This window comes from Vulpes vulpes, chromosome 1 (assembly GCF_048418805.1).
Source record: "Vulpes vulpes isolate BD-2025 chromosome 1, VulVul3, whole genome shotgun sequence".
In the NCBI taxonomy this organism is placed as follows: Eukaryota; Metazoa; Chordata; class Mammalia; order Carnivora; family Canidae; genus Vulpes; species Vulpes vulpes.
In genome coordinates, this window is record NC_132780.1 from 124128085 (window position 1) to 124145009 (window position 16925).

Consider the following 16925-nt stretch of genomic DNA (forward strand, 5'->3'; position numbering starts at 1 on the left):
GGCATGCTTAAGCCCACCTGGACCTCCCTTCACTACGCCTCAGCAGCCACCTGTGGCTGTTAGAGAAGGGCAGGGGGTGTGAGACACCCCCATCCTCCCAGGGTCATCTCTCTGGATAATCCTGGCCCTTCAAGGCTGAGGCACTTTGCTTGCCAAGAATACCCAGCTAGCCAGGGGCAGAGCCAAAAGGAGACTCCAAAAGTTCTCCAGACCCTGGTTCCAGGGGCCTGTTATTTTACAGGCCACCAGGCAGAAAAAGGATCAAGAAGCGTCTTGCTTATTAAACCCACGCCAAGCATCACAGAGGGAAATCTCCTGCCCTTAAAAACCGTGCAAGCTCCAAGCTCAGATAGTAGTTGGGGATTACTGGGTATTTGGAGATTCTCTCTACTTTGTTTTTCTCCTTTAAAGATACGCAAAGAGACCTGTTTTTCTCCCGCTGGATGAGTTGCAGGCAGGAATGCTGTGGGTCGGGCCGCTCTCTGGGGCCCCTCCCGCACCACCCCCCCCCCCAGGCGGAGCTGGAAGGGCAGGCCTCGGCCCAGGCTCTCAGAACAGCACAAACTCCTGTGCTGCCTTTGAAAATACAAGCCTTTAAAATAGACATCACTCATTTAGACTAACTGAGGGAAAGCCTACTTTTTATTATCATTTTAAAAATAGGAGTCATAGACGAGATGAAAAGAAAGTGGTACTTTAAAGGGCAGACACGAAGGGAAGTTTACTGCTCACCAGGAGGAGTCGTGTTAAATCGGCCTGATTCAGCCGCCTGCCATGGAAGCTTCCAAAGTGCTCGAACCCGTCTGCAGTAGGCCCAACAGTTCCTGTTTCATCTCATTTATATTTGACATCTACTTAATTAGCCCCGATCAGATAATGCACAGATGTCCCTAGAGACACGCAGGTAAATCTGGGCCTAATCCAGGTTTACTTTGGACTAATTCTAAATCCGCGGGCTCTGAATGAATGTGGCTTCGCCGGATCCATCAATGCGAGTCCTCGTTTTATTGAGCAATTCTATTCTTAGCTCGAGGAGGGGGAGGCAGACAGAAAGCCCGTTCCCCTCCATTCCATTCCCCTCCCAGGACGGCATTTAACATGCTGCTCCTGCCAGCTGGCGGGCAGCCACGCCAATGGCCCTGTCAGCACTGGCCGAGGAGAATGAGAAACGAAACCATAAAAGGCGAGAACCACAGCCCCGGGTGGTGCAGGGGGAGGGGAGCGTGTGGCACCCGGAGCCAGCCAGAGCGGGGGCAGGGGCACCGGCCACAGGAAAGCAGCTCAAAGGAGCTGACCCCCCAGGTCTCCAAGTGGTGGTGGGGGGGGCAGCTAAGAGAACACCAAGGAAAACTGGAAACCAATGCTTGGTGACCTGTAGGGCCAAAACCAAGACTTCAGGTACAAGTCTGAGTGTGGAGGCTACCTGGATCACTAGCACCAACCTCCCAGGCCCCCAAATATTCTTGACTCCTGGGGGAAGATTACTGAAATGAACATCTGGAGTCACCAAAGAAAGGGGTAGGGAGGTGTCTCCTGTCTTTTATAGGTGAAGAAAGCTATTCCCTGACCCCTTAGCACACTGGCCTCCCCAGATTTAAATTTCCTGATCTAAAGAAGCAAACGAAAGGGGGTCAGATGAGTAACCACCAGGCCAAAGGCCTTCACAGATGCGTAGGGACACGGCCTGCCGTCGGTCTGCCCACTCCTGCATCGGCTGTTCCTTTGCTGCCCTGACCCCTCGGGGGTCAAGGAACTGAGCGCAACCCACCGTGTGGGACAAGTTAGGAAAGTATGTTGACATTTCAGGAGAGAGTCGCCAGGGCGTGAAAAACAGCTACTGCAATGGAGAGGATGGAGAGGAAAAAGTGAACTTGAAAACCAGTCTGGAGACAGACTCGACTCCATACGGGGCTGCAGGAGGTGAGAAAAAGGGGTGGACGTAGCACTGGGAGGTCACAGTGACCTCAGAAGGGTGGCCCCAGCAGACTAATGGGGGCGGGAGGGAGGCCACAGGGAGGAGAAGCAGCAGAACCAAAGTGGAGACTGGCCCCTTTCGGGGCGGTGGCCATGAAGACAGAGAGAGAGAGAGAGAGAGAGAGAGAGATGGCGGGGTGGCCAGAGAGAGTCAGGATATTGCAGGAATACGTGGTCCTGCGTGTCGGCTGGGATGGAAGACCCTGGCGACATTTATGGGAGAAGTAGAGGGGAAGGCGAAGACCAGAGGGGGGGGGCCATAGATGCACAGACACCTGCAGGGGTGGGGCACGGAGTCATGCAAGCTCATGCCTGACGCTTCCTACTTCTCAGAGGAGCGAGAGACCAGGGCCTGCAGGGTGACAGGCGATCACAGAGTCAGGGAGGACGCTGAGCCCACTGATGCCCCCGCCTAGGCACGAGCGGAGTCCAGCGCTGAGCCTCCGAGTCTGTGATCTTCTCCCCCAGTGTCCCCACATCAGGCTGGGTGGGGGGGTGCCGTGGAAGGCAGCCCCGGCTGAAGGTGAGCATTTGCAAGGAGACTGAGAGGCCGGGGACAGGGAAGGGAATGGGCCAGAGGGAGAGGGAGAGGGAGCGACGGTGCCACGGAGGAATGGGTCTGGGGCAGTACAGCTCAGGGCTTCCAAAGGCTAGAAAGAGAGCAGCCAGGAGGGGATTCATAGGAACCGGATAACGTGGTGGGGTGTGCGCAGGGTCTGGGCTTCTCCAGGAGCGCAGAGCCCAGCAAGGCAGTGAGGGCAGGGAGAGGGAACCCGGGAGCACGGGGGGCTGTGGGCAGGGTGCCGGAGGCGTAGGCCCGGGAGGGGCAGCCCCGAGGCCCACCACCCGGCTGGGGCCGCTGCCTCTCCTGTCCTCCGGCCGCGGGCCGCCCCGTCCTCAGACTCACCCACGACAGTGAGGTTGACCTGGGCCTGCCTGCTGCCCAGCTTGTTCTCCACCAGCAGAGTGTAGCAGCCGCAGTGTTCCTGGCGTGCGGCCACGATGGTGAGCCTGCTGCCATTCTCACTGGTCTCCACCTTGATGTGCTCGCTCTCCTGGATCTGGGGGCAGAGAGTGAGGCAGGCACTAGAGACGGGCCAGGAAAGGAAGAGGCTCTGACCTCCACTCCCCACCCCTAGGGAATGCTGCTGGACAAGCTGCATGGGCCTCTGTCTTGTCTGGACTCTGGGCCTCCCTTTAGGGCCTCTCCCCTCCAGCATCCAAAGCCAAGCCTCCCTGAGGTGGTCCAGGTGCAAGGTGAGCAGAGAGGGTGCTGAGTAGGGCCTGGCAGATGAACTAGGTCTACCTTGCGGCCCCGACCAGACTTGAGGAGGGTCTTGTATCTCTATGGCTTTGGGGCTGGGGGATGGCAAGAGAACACGTCAGGGCAGAGTCACCCACAAAGGCCACCCCAGTGCATTCTGACCTCTTCTGTGCTGTCTAATCCTGGAGCCACCAGCCACATGTGGCTACTTCAACTTTAATTAGTTAAGTGGGAATAGCCCCAATGTCCATCAACTGATGAATGGATTTAAAAAACCATGGCGCTGCCTCACTCTGTGTCTCTCATGAGTAAATAAATAAAATCTTAAAAAGTAAAATAAAATAAAAATTAAAAAAAACCGTGGCATACCCAGACAATAGAATATTACTCAGCCATAAAAAGGAATGCAGTACTGATTTATGCTACAATGGGATGAGCCTTGAAAACACTATGTTAAGAAAAACAAGCCAGACACAAAAGAATACGTACCGTATGATTCCATTTATATGAAATGCCCCGAATAGGCAAATCCACAGAGAGAGAAGGCAAGTTATTGGATGCCAGGGTTTGGGGGAAAGGGAGCAGTGGCTGCTGATGGCTCAGGGCTTCTTTGTGGGGTGATGGAAACGTTCCAGAATTAGATCATTGTTATGGTTGCACAGCTGGTGAATATACGAAAAACCACCGAATTGTACAACACTTTAAAAGGGCAAGTTTTATGGTGTCTGAATTTTATGGTGTCTATAACAAAGCCGTTATAATGATTTTTATTTATTTATTTATTTTTATAATGATTTTTAACTAATAACAATTTGGAATTCTGTTCCTCAGTTGCACTAGTCACACTTCAAGCACTCGATAACCACATATGGTGGTGCCTACCATATTCCATATTGGATCATGGATACGGAATATATCCGTCACTAGACAAAGTTCTTTTTTTTTTGTGTGTGTCGGGGGGTTCCAAGTTTTATTCAAGAACTTATACAAAATATTTGAGATAAATGAGTTTTAATCCTCATCTTCCTCCTCTTCCTCGTCCTGGTTAATCTGGAAGGAACGCAACTCGTAACGCTCGACAAAGTACTTTTGTCCCCAACGGGGACTTGGTCAAATGTCTCTGAAAAGGGAGACATTGCATCTTACTTCAGACGACACCAGTCCAGACAGCGCACAGAGCAAGCAACCTTAGGATGATAAGGCAGGATTCTCAGCTTCATCTTTTGAGACCAACCCTCCGTCCCTCCCTGGTACTGGCCTCCCACCTCTGGGCCTTAGGACAATTTGGATGGTTTGGAAAGAGAGCACCGGAGAACTCAGAAGAAATCCTCACATCCCCCGTAAAGTTCCTGATTCAGCGCCAGCTGCTGTTTGGGGCCTTCGGCGATCACATATATGGCCACGTGTACCAATATGGGCTCCCCATGTCCCTTTAAGTGGGTCATTCAGAAAATCAAACATTTTTTTCATAGAGCCATGATTATAAATGGTACGTTCCTGGGCCAGCAAGCCAACGTTCTGTTTAATGTACAATTGATCCATTCAAATACTCGGATTCACTTTTATCCCTTGAGCACGTGGTAAGTTGAAGTTGTTACCACAGAGAGGGTTCGGCGGGCTGGCACAGAACGCTCGCAGGGCCTGAGAGGTCCTTCCGGTCACTGGTTCGATTTTCCTGACTCTGAGGAGCATTCTAGACTAAAATATCAAAATCAGGTGGGGGCCCTGGGTGGTTTCTGTTTTTTCTTTCACACTTTGTTTGGTCACACAGATTGTCTGTAAAGCAGGTATTCACAGTAGATTCAGAAGAAAAGGTTATTAAGAACTCCGACCTGGCGGGTGGGGACAGGACCCTCCCATTTCTAAGGCCCTGCTGATCGGGAGTGATGTTGCCACCGTGACGGGACAGCGTTTCTTATCCCTTTTGGCCCAGGGCCTGAGAGGGTTGTTCTCGGGTCACTCCCTTCATCACTGACCTGCTTTCGGAACTTCATCCACGTACAGGTGATGGGCTGGGTGCCTGCCACTTTAGCAAACAGCTCCACAGACTCTCCTGCGCGCACCTTTTGGTCCTCAGGAAACTGGATGATCTGAGGGGGCATGGCTGGGAGAGGACAAGTGACAAAGTGAGCAATGAGGAGGGAGCCTCAGACAGACTGATGTCACTCAGTGCCGCTGTCCACACTGGTCTGCACTTCTCACCTTCTAGAGCTTTCGGGGTAACACTGAGGACAGCGGCCACTCCTATAGAATGTCCAAACCGATGGGCCTGCTAGGTTTGTTCATTATTTTATTTTGGTTCTTTGCAAGTGGCCCACACGATTTACGTGGCATGTGTCAGTTGCTCTGGAATTTGGATCTTACCCTAAATTTTTGAATCTACCTCCTAATTCCTTTATTAATTAAGCAGCACCTTGCGTTCAAACCATCAGGTTACCCTGGCTGACAGGTTCCATGTGGTTCATGTCCTCAAATGTCTTTCACTGGGAAAGAGACAAGGCTCTATATGACGAGGACATACAAAGTGGAGCATTAGGACGGCATAAAGTGGATCATCTCTTTAAATGGCAGCGTAGAGGGCGAGTGTTGGGCAGTTTCACAGTAGGGGTGGGAAAGTCACTAGTACTCTATGATGCCATATGACGTCAGCTAGGGACACTACCGGGGAAGCAGGAGAAAGGACAGGTCAAGTGAGAGAGGGTAGGAGACCAGGCAGTGCAGAGGCTCTTGGGGAAAGTTTGGCCTGAATAATGCAGAGCTGGAATCAGGGAGGGGCACAGCGGTGGTCTTCTGGGACCTTATGCCAGGGCTCAGTCTAGCAGGGCATAGGAAAATCCCCCATGGCAGATGTCTGTTGCCCCCATTTGCTGCTGGTGACCAATTACCTGCTTTTGGAGGTGTCTTGGGGGCAGGTTTCTTTTTCACAGTTGCATCACCTGAAACAAAGACAGTCACAGATTATTTTCTATCAATTCTGGCTTTTCACAAAGCTCCTGAATCCTAGGAGCCTTGGCCGCTGCCCCTGCCTTAGACAGAGCCCTCACTTTGTGCGTGTTTTTCAGATCTTGCACTCCTACAGAGACCACCTCATGACTGAATATCAGTTCTCAGGGGATCTCTGGAGGGATCTCTGGAGCCTCCATTGAGATAAAAACTCAAAAATGCTTGAGTTTCCATTGTCCATTTCAATGATGATAACTCCACACTCACTCACTATTCCCTCACCCAAACTTCAGGAAACTCAGAAAGGAAATTACGTCAGATAAACCATCTAAAATTAGCCTTTGGTGTGGATCCAAGGGTCTCAGGCTTCCTTCGGGTCACAGACTGTGGACTAGTGGCTTTCATTTTTTTAAGTGTTTGCTAAATGGATCAATGAATGAATGAACAAATGAATGAACCCACCAAAGGCTCTCTTCTATTCCCACTCCATTCCTTCTCCAAATAACTTTCTCCAAATAACTCAAATAAGAAAAATTACTCAAACAGACTAATTTCACAGCACAAACCTATTCATTCTGCTAAACAGCAATATGATGAATATGCAAAAGTATCCTCAGCTATCTTCATGGCTTGTTTTCATCTTTCTTGGAGGTCTTTAATCAAAACCTATTTATCCAGGTGGAATGAGAATCTGTGTACACACAAATATCTGTATGTGAATGTTTATGGTGGCCTTGTGACTGCCAACAGCTAGAATTTATCCAATTGTTCCAGAACTGGAGAATGGATGAACTGTGGTATATTTATACAATGAAATACTACTTATAAATAAAAGGCAACAAACTACTGATACACAGAACACAGATGAGTCTCAATGACTCATCTTTCTCTAAGAGAAGCCAGACTCAAAAGGCTGCGAACTGTATAATCCTATGTATAAGCTTTGTTCTAGAAACAAATTATAGGGACAGAGAAGAGATTAGTGGGGAATGGGACAGGGGTTGACTGCTAAGGGACACAAAGATATGTTTTAAGGTGGGAGAACCATATCTTGATTATGGCAATGGTTATATGACTAAACTACGTACTAGAAAGGGTCATTTTTACTATATATAAATTATACCTTAATACAAAAAAAAATGGAGTCACTTAATCAATGAGATCTTCCCTAACGACTCTATAACAAATAGCAAACCCCTGCGGCCAGCACTTCTTATCTCCCTTACCCCACTTTATTATCCCCCTACCATGGCACTTAGCACCATATAATAAACTATACATTTACTTGTTTATTTACTGTCTGCCCTTTTCCTATCTCTGAAGTATAAGGTTTTTGAGAGCAGGGACTTTTTCTTTTTTGTTCACTGCTGTGTACTCAGTGTGCCTTGTGCCTGGACATAGGAGGCACTTGGTAACTACTTATTGAATGAATGAGTGGAGGGAACGTTAGCAATTATTCATCCACAAATCTTCACCTCTGCAGATTACGGAGAAGGAGCACTATGTCATGGCTTGGACATGGCTGTGTGCCCACAGGCAGGTTATCTAACTTTGTGGATTATCAGTTGTGCATCTGTAAAGCAGGGAGAGTGGGGCTGCCCACCTAAGAACCGCACAAGGACTGTGTAAGGAAGGTATCTCTGAGATCACGGAGCTGTTGACTACCAGTTACGTGATGAAGCCCAGGGTGAGGCCTGCTTCCACCAAATTCACCCTGCCTTGTCACCATTATTGATCCATCTGTCCATCTCACAGAAGTTTACTGAGGACCTGCTGTGTGCCAGGCAGATGCCAGGCAGTACATGCTATTCACCTGGGTACTGAGAGGAAAACCAAATAAATGATAAGAAATCAGAACTTGTCTTCAAGGACTTAAACATCAAGGCATGTGGTCCACAGGAAAGGCGCTTTTTCCCCCTTTTGTCATAAAGGACATCAATGGGACAATTGGCAAAATTTGCATATGGTCAATAAATTATATGATAGTATTGTACCAATGCTAATTTCACGTCTTGATCACGAAACTGTAGTTTTAATAAGAGACTGCTCTTGCTTTTAGGAAATATACACTGAAGTATTTGGGTGTCCAGAATACCACGTGTACAACTTATTCTCAAATCACTCATAAAAATTATATGTATGGATGTGTAGGTATGTGCATATGTGTGTGTGGAGAGGTATGGGAAGGAGAAAGGGGAAAAGTGAGGGAGAAAAAATACATGATGAAGCAAACATGGCAAAATGCTGAAATTTAAGGAACTCGAGTGAAGGATATACAGGAATTATTTGTACTATTTTTTGCAACTTTAATTCTGAAATTATTTCAAAATAAAAGTTATGGGGCACCTTGGTGGCTCAGTGGGTAAAGCATCTGCCTTCAGCTCGGGTCATGATCCCGGGGTCCTGGGATCGAGTCCAGAGTCCCATCCCCTGCTCAACAGGGCGGTCTGCTTCTCCCTCTGCCCCTTACCCTGCTTTGTGTCCTCTCTCACTCTCTCTCTCTCTCTCTCTCGATAAATAAATTTAAAAAGTTTAAAAGAAGGTTTTTTTTAAAAGGTTTTATCCAGGGGGCTCCTAACTCGCTCAATTTGTAAAGCATGTGACTCTTGATCTCTACGTAGTTAGTTCAAGCCCCACTCTGGGTGTAGAGCCAAGTATTAAAAAAAAAAAAAAGTTGTATCCAGCTAACACAATGCAGTTGTTCAAACAAAAGAAAGTGCACTGTGGGATGTGCGGATGGCTAGGAAGTGCTTGATGGTGGGACATGGGACAGATTGAGAACATCTGAGCTAGAGACAGGAGAAGGGCCCCATGGTTCTGGAACAGAGTGGCCCGGAGTTGAGGCTCAGGGTGATGTCTGGTGGAAGGCTGTCCAGAGTGCAGGCTGGGATCAGAGAACAGTGGTGTGAAGGCAGCGTAATAGTTTAAATTAATGTAAAATTCAGTTCCTCGGTCATGGTAATCAGGTTTGAAGGGCTCAAGAGCCACATGTGGTTGGAGGCTACCATACTGCAAGGACACGGAACATCACTGTCCTCACAGTGCTGGTCTAGAATCCCAAGTTTGAGAGTTAGGTCTTTGTCCTGAGTGAACAGGGAGTCCTCACACAAACAGCAGTCTAGCTGAGCTTGAGGACCCTTGGAGGTCTCCACATGTCCTAGGGGACAAAGCTATCTGATTAGCGAAGGAAGTGATCAAGGTCCAGCCTTGGCAAAGGCAGCAGCAAAGAAAAGAACTAATAAAAGAGATAGAAAAAAAGTTAAAATACTGTAGGGGCTGAACAAGAAGGAGGTACAAAGATTCCTTAGAGACTTCTGGCTTGGATAAATGAAGAAAATTGTAGAGGCAGAGTACAAAATTTGGGAGTGGAAGAGAGGCATTCGGCTTGGTCCAAGTGAATGTGGTAGATGAAAGAATTTAATCCAATTGGAGGCTAGGAGCCCAGGATCAGGATTCTAGAGAGAGGTTGGTGGAGACTGGAAATGAAAGACTCCAGAATCAAACACGCCATCATAATGGAAACTGTGAGAATGCGTCAGTTCTTTGGGGCAAAGAATGTCGTGAAAGATGGGAAGGGGCCGGGGTCTGATCCCAGGCAATGCCCAAGGGGAGGGACTGGGATGAATGAGAGGGCTGTGAACCTCGACGGATGGAAGGGGGACTGTCCCTGCAAGCAAGGGCAGAGCGGGGGGTGGAGAATGGGCACTGGGAAGGGGGCTTCAGGGATGGCCAGCACTGGGTAAGGTTTGAGAGGGCAGGTTCCATGAGACAGTGGGGTCAGAAGTCACTCTAGAGGAGATTCTACAGGAAACAGGTAGGGAGTCAACTAATCTGACCAGAATTCTGGAGTTGAAGGGACAAGGAGAAACAGGGTGACAGAAGAAGAAATGTCAAGCAAGGCCTCTTCCCAGGTGAGAGAGGAATACAGGTTTGAAAGCAGAAGGCTGGGACACCTGGGTGGCTCAGGGGTTGAGCATCTGCCTTCGGCTCAGGGCGTGATCCCGGGGTCCTGGGATGCCCTGTGCAGAGCCTGCTTCTCCCTCTGCCTGTGTCTCTCGTGAATAAATAAAATCTTTAAAAAAATAAAATGAAAGCAGAAGGCTGGGGCTCAGTAGAGAGGGAGAGCCCCAAGGTGGAACAGCATGGGGAGGCCAAACCCCTTGGAAGTGGGGACCAGATGGGCTATGGAACAGCCATGACAGGCTGAACCCCGAAGCCCCTGTCCTCCTTCATCTAGGGCTGCTGGGAAGGGAAGCGGCACAACTGCAAGAGAGAGGCCCTCCAGGGAAGATGAAGGGCTCCTACCAGACCCAGGATCTGACCTCCCGGGGAGAGCGAAAGCCATCTGTTCCCAGGAGCTGCTTTGGGCTGAGCTGCAGCCCCCTAAAATTTATATGTTGAAACTTTAGCCTCCCAGTACCTCAGAATATGACCATATTTGGAGATAAGGGCTTTAAAGAGGTAATGAAATTATGGTGAAGCCATGGGGCTTCCAACTGACCAGTATCCTCTACAGAAGAGAAAACTTGGACGTACAGAGACACCAGGGGTGCGCGCACGGAGGAAAGGCCGCGTGAGGACACAGTGAGAAAGTGCCCATCTGCAAGCCAACGAGAGAGGCCTCAGAAGCCAAATCTGCCAGCACTGCTGAACTTGGACTTCAGCCCCTGGGACGGTGAGACAATGCACTTCTGTTGTGTAAGCCCCCCGGTCTGTGGCACTCTGTTGCGGCCCCATAGCAGACAGCACAGCTGCGGATGGGCTCCGGAGGCCGGGAAGGAGCTCGATAGGCCCTGGAACGGCAGGCCAACACCCACTAAGAGGATCCCACTCGTAGGGTCCCACTCTGCTCTCTACTCTTTCCAGTAAACCTACGTGGCTAGAAGTAGAGCCCCTATTGGTCTCCTATCTTCCCATGTCACAGTTAAACGGATCGAAGGCCGAGGTTTTATGCTTGTTCTATACATTTGCATCTTCCACCGTTTGAATTGGTGAGCATTTGAAGCTGGTTCGGTTCCTATTAGTAAAGGCAATTTTAAATGTTAAGGAAGTTCTATATCCTATGCCATCCATATTTTATACCAGCATCTGCTGAAATCCATGAACTGAGTTCGGGGCTTAGAAGAACACACTTAATGGCTTGGAAAGCAGAAACCCTTGATTCTTAAACTGGGTTTCACACAGAGAGCTGGATTTAGTGCATAGGGTCTAACCCACAACCTCATTGTCCTTTCTCCCAGTGGGTTCTTTCCCCAACCAAATACCAGCAGGGCACCTTGCATTGTTTCCATGTTATGAAAAAGGAGATAGAGTCCTAGGTGAATTGGTCAGGCTCATAAAAACCAGATATGGCTAAGGTAGAAATAGGACCTAAACCTCCCAATGCCCTGTGCGTGGCTGCTTTCTTCCTGTTGCCTCTACTTCAGCTCACTCTTTGCTCCATCCCCAAATCCAGGCCCTCGAAACTCTTCTCTGACCCCTTGCAGAAATGCAGTGGGCAGAGGCTCTGGAGCTGGGCTTGGGTTTAGGTACTGCCCTGTTGCTTCCTGAGCCGTGTGACATCAAGCATGTCCCTTAGCCTTTCGGAGCTCTCGATCCCTCATTCGCCAAATGTGAAGAGGAGAAGTAAAATTTGTTGTAAAGCACTAAGCGACATTGTAAAGAAGGTATATAGTACAGAGCGCAGGCTCTAATGTCAGCTCCCCGACCCCAGTCGGGTCCCCAGAGGACTTCTCTGTCCATTCCTTCACCTAGTCATATGCCCCAGTGGGTCAGCTGAGCTCTGTGCCTACACAGTATCACTCGCGCTGCTGCTCCCGGAGCTCCTTCTCCCAGTGCAAGTCCTCAGTAGAGGTAATCCTCTTGCTGATCCAGATGCTCAAACCGTCAGCATTCCCTAGGTTACTAACTAGTTTCTTATCCTCTGGAGTCACCTGTCTCCCTATCTTATGATTAATGTCAGCCCTGTGTCTCATTCCTTTCTCTAACACCTTACACTTTTGCACCATCGTCAGAGAGGAACGTCCTGAAAGGAAAATAAAATCCAACTATCTTTGCAAATCCCGTGGCAGCTATTGGCCACACGGTCAAGCTAGCAGCTAATACCCTCCTTCTGCTTGCCACTCGGTCTGCCCCTCTGATGAGCAGCTCAGTCCCCATTCCCAGACAGTCAGCCCAGAGCAGCAGCTCCTCCTGGCACAGCACTCCTCCCCAAACTCTGATGCCTTTGGGGTCCTTTGCTCACTGCAGCTCTCGGAGTTCCTCTTTTTATTCCTCTCTGCTGGCCTCATTTTACCTGGAGCCCAGACTTCTCTCCTCAGACAACCTATATGTCCCACTACTTGACTATCCCCTCCCCTGGCATGGACTGCAAGCCCAGTATGTCCAAAAGCAAAATCAGGATCTTTCCCCCAAACCTGCTGCTCGCCCCTCTCAAGGCCCCCTCTCTACAATCTCCTGTCACTGACATCGGTCAATTCCACCCACTAAATACCTCCTTGATCTGCCACCTTCCGCATCCCCACCGTCACTATTCTAGTCCCAACTATACTACCTCTTCGGCCTTTGGTCCCCTGTCCCCAGGCTAACACAGCCATCATTCTGAGGCCATCAGTCCACTGCTTAAATCTCTCCAATGGCCAGCCGCTGCCCCTGAGGATCAAGTCCAGCTCATCTTATGAGGTCTTTTGAGATCCATCCCAGCTGTCATCTCATCTTCTTTCTTACTCTCCCCTCTCAGGGAACAAGGTCACCCAGGCCCTTGATGCTCAATGTCAGTAGTTTTCCAAACTGAGTGTGTATTACAAGCACCCGGGAAGTTCGCTAGAAATGCAGTTCCTGGCTGTCCGGGGCATGCCCATGCTGCTGGGCCCTGCCTTGTGCTCTGGCAGGGGCTGCTCTACCCCACACTGAATGCCTTTCCATTTCTGTAGTACCAGCCCTCTTGCCTTCAGCTCTTTGCAGACTCTGGTACTTTCTTCCAGCAGGCCTCACCTCATGCATCACTACTGCCAGGCTGTGCTCCATGGCCCCTCTAGGCAGTTTATCTCAGTGCTCATCAGAGGCATCCCAGTTGCAAAAACCCATGGCTGTCAATGCACACACCACAGCCAGCTTCCTGGGGACAGCACGGGGCCCAGTTTGTTCATCTTCTGTACTCCTAGTGCCTAGCACAGTACCTGGCTCAAGCTTGGAAATCTATTAAGGGAATGCGTGGAGCCCCTGAGGATCTTTGTTACCCTGGGAGCTCCTGAGAACAAACCACCCGAGTCCTGGGACCCTGACGCTGGGAGAGAAAGCCCTGGATCTCGAGTCCCTGTGCAACTTTCCTTTAAAAGGAGCTACCTCCTTGCTCTGCCACCAACTAGATCAAAGCTGTTGGATGCTGAGCCTTCTACTCTAAAGAGGGGACTGAGGCTGGAAGAAGTGAAGCAGCCCAGTGGAAATCTCATGAATCAAAGCCTGAACTTGGAAGCCTGCTGGGAAACCGGGGGTGGGGGTGGGGGCAGGCCTGGGGAAGCCAGCCTCCCGACTGTCCCAGCAACCCACAGACTGCTTCTGCCCTAAAAGACTCCCTGCCTGGTGGGCCTCCCTTCTGCCCTGGTGTGGGGGAGGAGGTCAGGGCCCACAGAAGTTTCCAGACTGCTCAGTTTGAAGGCACAGGAGTGCCTCTCCCATGAATCAGCAGAACAGAAGACCTGAGCAGACCCTTGGGAGATATTTACAGAACCTTGAAGGTGGGTCTTTCTGCATCAAAAGGGTCTGAGACAATGGAAAGCAAAGGAGACTTAGGGAGGTAGCAAGAACAGCCTTGGGTACAGGGACGTCCCTGGATATCTGCTTCTCTGGGGACATTTCCCTTTTTAGGTAGTTAACTAAAAATAGACATCAAACCCTTCACAATTCCCAAAATCAGCATTAACTTTCTACCAAAGGCTCCTGAAGGTGACTCAGGCTGGGTGAAGTGTGGAGGGAGCACTCACGCACTGTGTCGGGTGGGGGGTTTGGGGGGCGGCTGTGGGAACCCGAGGGTGGAAGGCCAAATCCCACTGCCCTGCACTCAGGGGAGCTCGGGGCTCTGGGTGACCTGACAACCCCCAACACTTCCCTGCCGCTGGCACACACCAGGCCCCTCCCAGTATGTCCTTATAGACAGACCTATGAAGGATTATTGGTCATTTTCCCAGAATTAACATCTCTGGGCAAATTCCCTAAACACAGCCCCTCACAGCAAAGGCAGTCGCACCAGAAGATTCCAGAGGAACATTGCTCTTCTTGTTACTGCAAATACTCATCCCCAAGCCCCTAGGACACGGAACGCCAGGATGGTTGTGAAAGAGGCAGCCCGGCACGGCCAGGATAGCAGTGTCAGTGTCCTCCCCACGGAGGACCCAACCTCCCACTTAATGGGATCATGGGAGACAGTGGGAGAGTGCAGTAGGAGCTGGAAGCAGCCCAGCGGTGGAAGTCACAGGGTCACATGCATGGCAGGGTGGACGGTGAAATCAGGCACTAGCCTTCCTCATGGACCAATACTTTGGTTGAGAGTGGGAGCTGGTGCCAGCTTTCAAAGGCATTTAATAGAAACACCCCAGCTTTTCTTCCAGGATCCCACATCTTCCAGTGTCACGCAAATCTTATACCAAATCTCAACATGCCAATCTCAGCATTTCCTTCCAGCTCCTTGAATCCTATCATGGTTTAACATTCCCCATGGCTTCAAGAGACTATTTAGAAGAAAAATTGGATCCTGGGGGCATCTTGAAGGAAAACTGGACACAGTTTTTGACATCCCAAGATGCTTTCCAGTTGACATGACTTTTCATATTGGAGAGCGACACACACGGGAGGCCAAGGCTAAGATATCTAAAAGCACCATCTGGGATGGTCCATCATGGCCACTGGAGTCAAAGTGACCAATGTCAGGCCAGTGCCAGGCATGGAATACAAAGGCATGCCCTGTCTGCATCATCCCCAAATCCTAGAAGTGCAGTAGAGACAAGGACCCTTAAAGCATGGGAACTCATGGATCTATTTAAAAAACCAAATACTTATTATATCCCCAATACTTATTGTATCAGGCTAGGCATGGACATTTCAGAAATGAACAGGCCCTGATTCCTGTCCTCCAGTTATCAAAGTGCCCTATGCTCATTTATCTCTTATCTAAAGGACCATCAGCTCTACAGACTGATAGGAGGGATCTCTGAGTCTGTTACCACCCTGGCATTGCCACGTCCGTATTCTATAAAACCAGCTCTGAAGCCCCATCGATGCTTCCCTCACACAAGATTCCATTCAGATCCCCTCCGGCTGGAATGCTCTAGACCTGGACCTTCTGCTCAGAGCTTTCTTCCCATCAGGATGTTTCTACTACTGTGTGCCACAAGCCCTACTTGCGATAGCTTCAACCCATCACATATCGGATGATATGAAGGAGAGTTAGTTGACCTCACCTGAACCGTGTCACTCAAAAAAAAAAAAAAGCCTTTTATTGATTGGACTGTTGTCAGAGCTGGAAAAGGCCTGGACTCAGCTGGTGACAGTTCTCATCTGACAGGCCCAGAAACCAAGAGCTTTGACCAAGACTGCATCGTCAATCAGAGGCAGAACCAAGACTTTTGTCCCTTGCTTTCTAGCCTAGTGGCATTTCTGGCCATGTCTTGTGCCCGAGCACTGCCCCCTGAATGGGCATCTGGAGGTCCAACAAGGAAGCTGACACTTCCTGGTGCCTCCTTAGCTAGGCAGGGTCCTGGATACTTCTCCCCTGGGCCTGTGCACCTCTTTCTCGTCCTTTCTCCAAAGGTAGAGGGCAACCACTCTGCACCAGAGGAGCGGATGGAGTGTTCCAGGAGGGGGGCGAAAAGTAGCATTAAAGGGTATCCAAATAATTGACAAAAACTGAGCGTGCATTAAGTCGTAGTATGGGTTTAATATTAAATGTCCTGATTTTATTCACTGTATTGTAGCTATGTTCTTAGGAGACGCACAATGATCTACCTAGAGGTCAAGGGCATGATGTTTCTAATTTATCCATAAATGGCATACGTATATCTAATCTATATGATGCATGGTGAGCATATATGAATATATACATAGTGTATATGTATCTGTATGAATATCTGATGGATGGTGAATATATTTATATGAATACATCCATAGAGAATGCTAGGACAATGGAGCAAAACGTAAATAACTGGTGGCTCTAAGTAATGTGTATACAAGAGTTCCTTGTACGATTCTTGCAACTTTTCCCAAAATTTGAAATTATATCAAAATAAAATCATAAAAAAATTCCTCTTGGGAGGCTTGTGGCAAACACCCTGACAGGTCTGAGGATCCAGCCGAACATGCCAGGGGCCGCCCTCCTCATTCCCTCCGATCCCATGGCAGCAGACCCTGCCCCCTCGTGGGCTGGGGGAAGCACGGCCCAGGCGTGTGTGGACAGCAGAAAGCACACCTCTGAGACCAGCAGGGCACAGGGCACTGCAGCAGGAACGTGGATCGGGGTTGGGCCCACAGCACTGATCTTACCAGCTGTCAGAGCCTAGGCAGGACAATTTAGTTCTCTAAGGCTCAGTTTTGCTCATCTGTAAAATAAGAACAACTACCCATAGCTCAGCTGAGTGAGACCTGCCTGAAGTGGATGCCTGCTGCACGGGTGCTTGGTAGGTGCACAGTGAGCACCTGAGTCGGGGGGCCTCGCAACGTCCCTTCTGGCCTCCGTGCAGTGCCTCCCTCCAGT

At 49.7% G+C, this 16925-nt stretch overlaps 1 protein-coding gene across 21 annotated transcripts in view; it reads right to left on the minus strand.

Annotated features, from left to right (window-relative positions):
• The window catches only part of MYLK (myosin light chain kinase), a 268280-nt gene that overhangs the window by 43069 nt on the left and 208286 nt on the right, over window positions 1–16925 (minus strand). For all 21 annotated transcript variants that reach the window (XM_072725225.1, XM_072725216.1, XM_072725226.1 and 18 more), the window contains 3 exons: window positions 6124–6174; window positions 5215–5342; window positions 2882–3035 (listed from right to left, as the gene is read on the minus strand). In XM_072725225.1, coding sequence (XP_072581326.1) covers window positions 2882–3035; window positions 5215–5342; window positions 6124–6174 — 333 coding nt within the window. The remainder of the gene's footprint in view (window positions 1–2881; window positions 3036–5214; window positions 5343–6123; window positions 6175–16925) is intronic.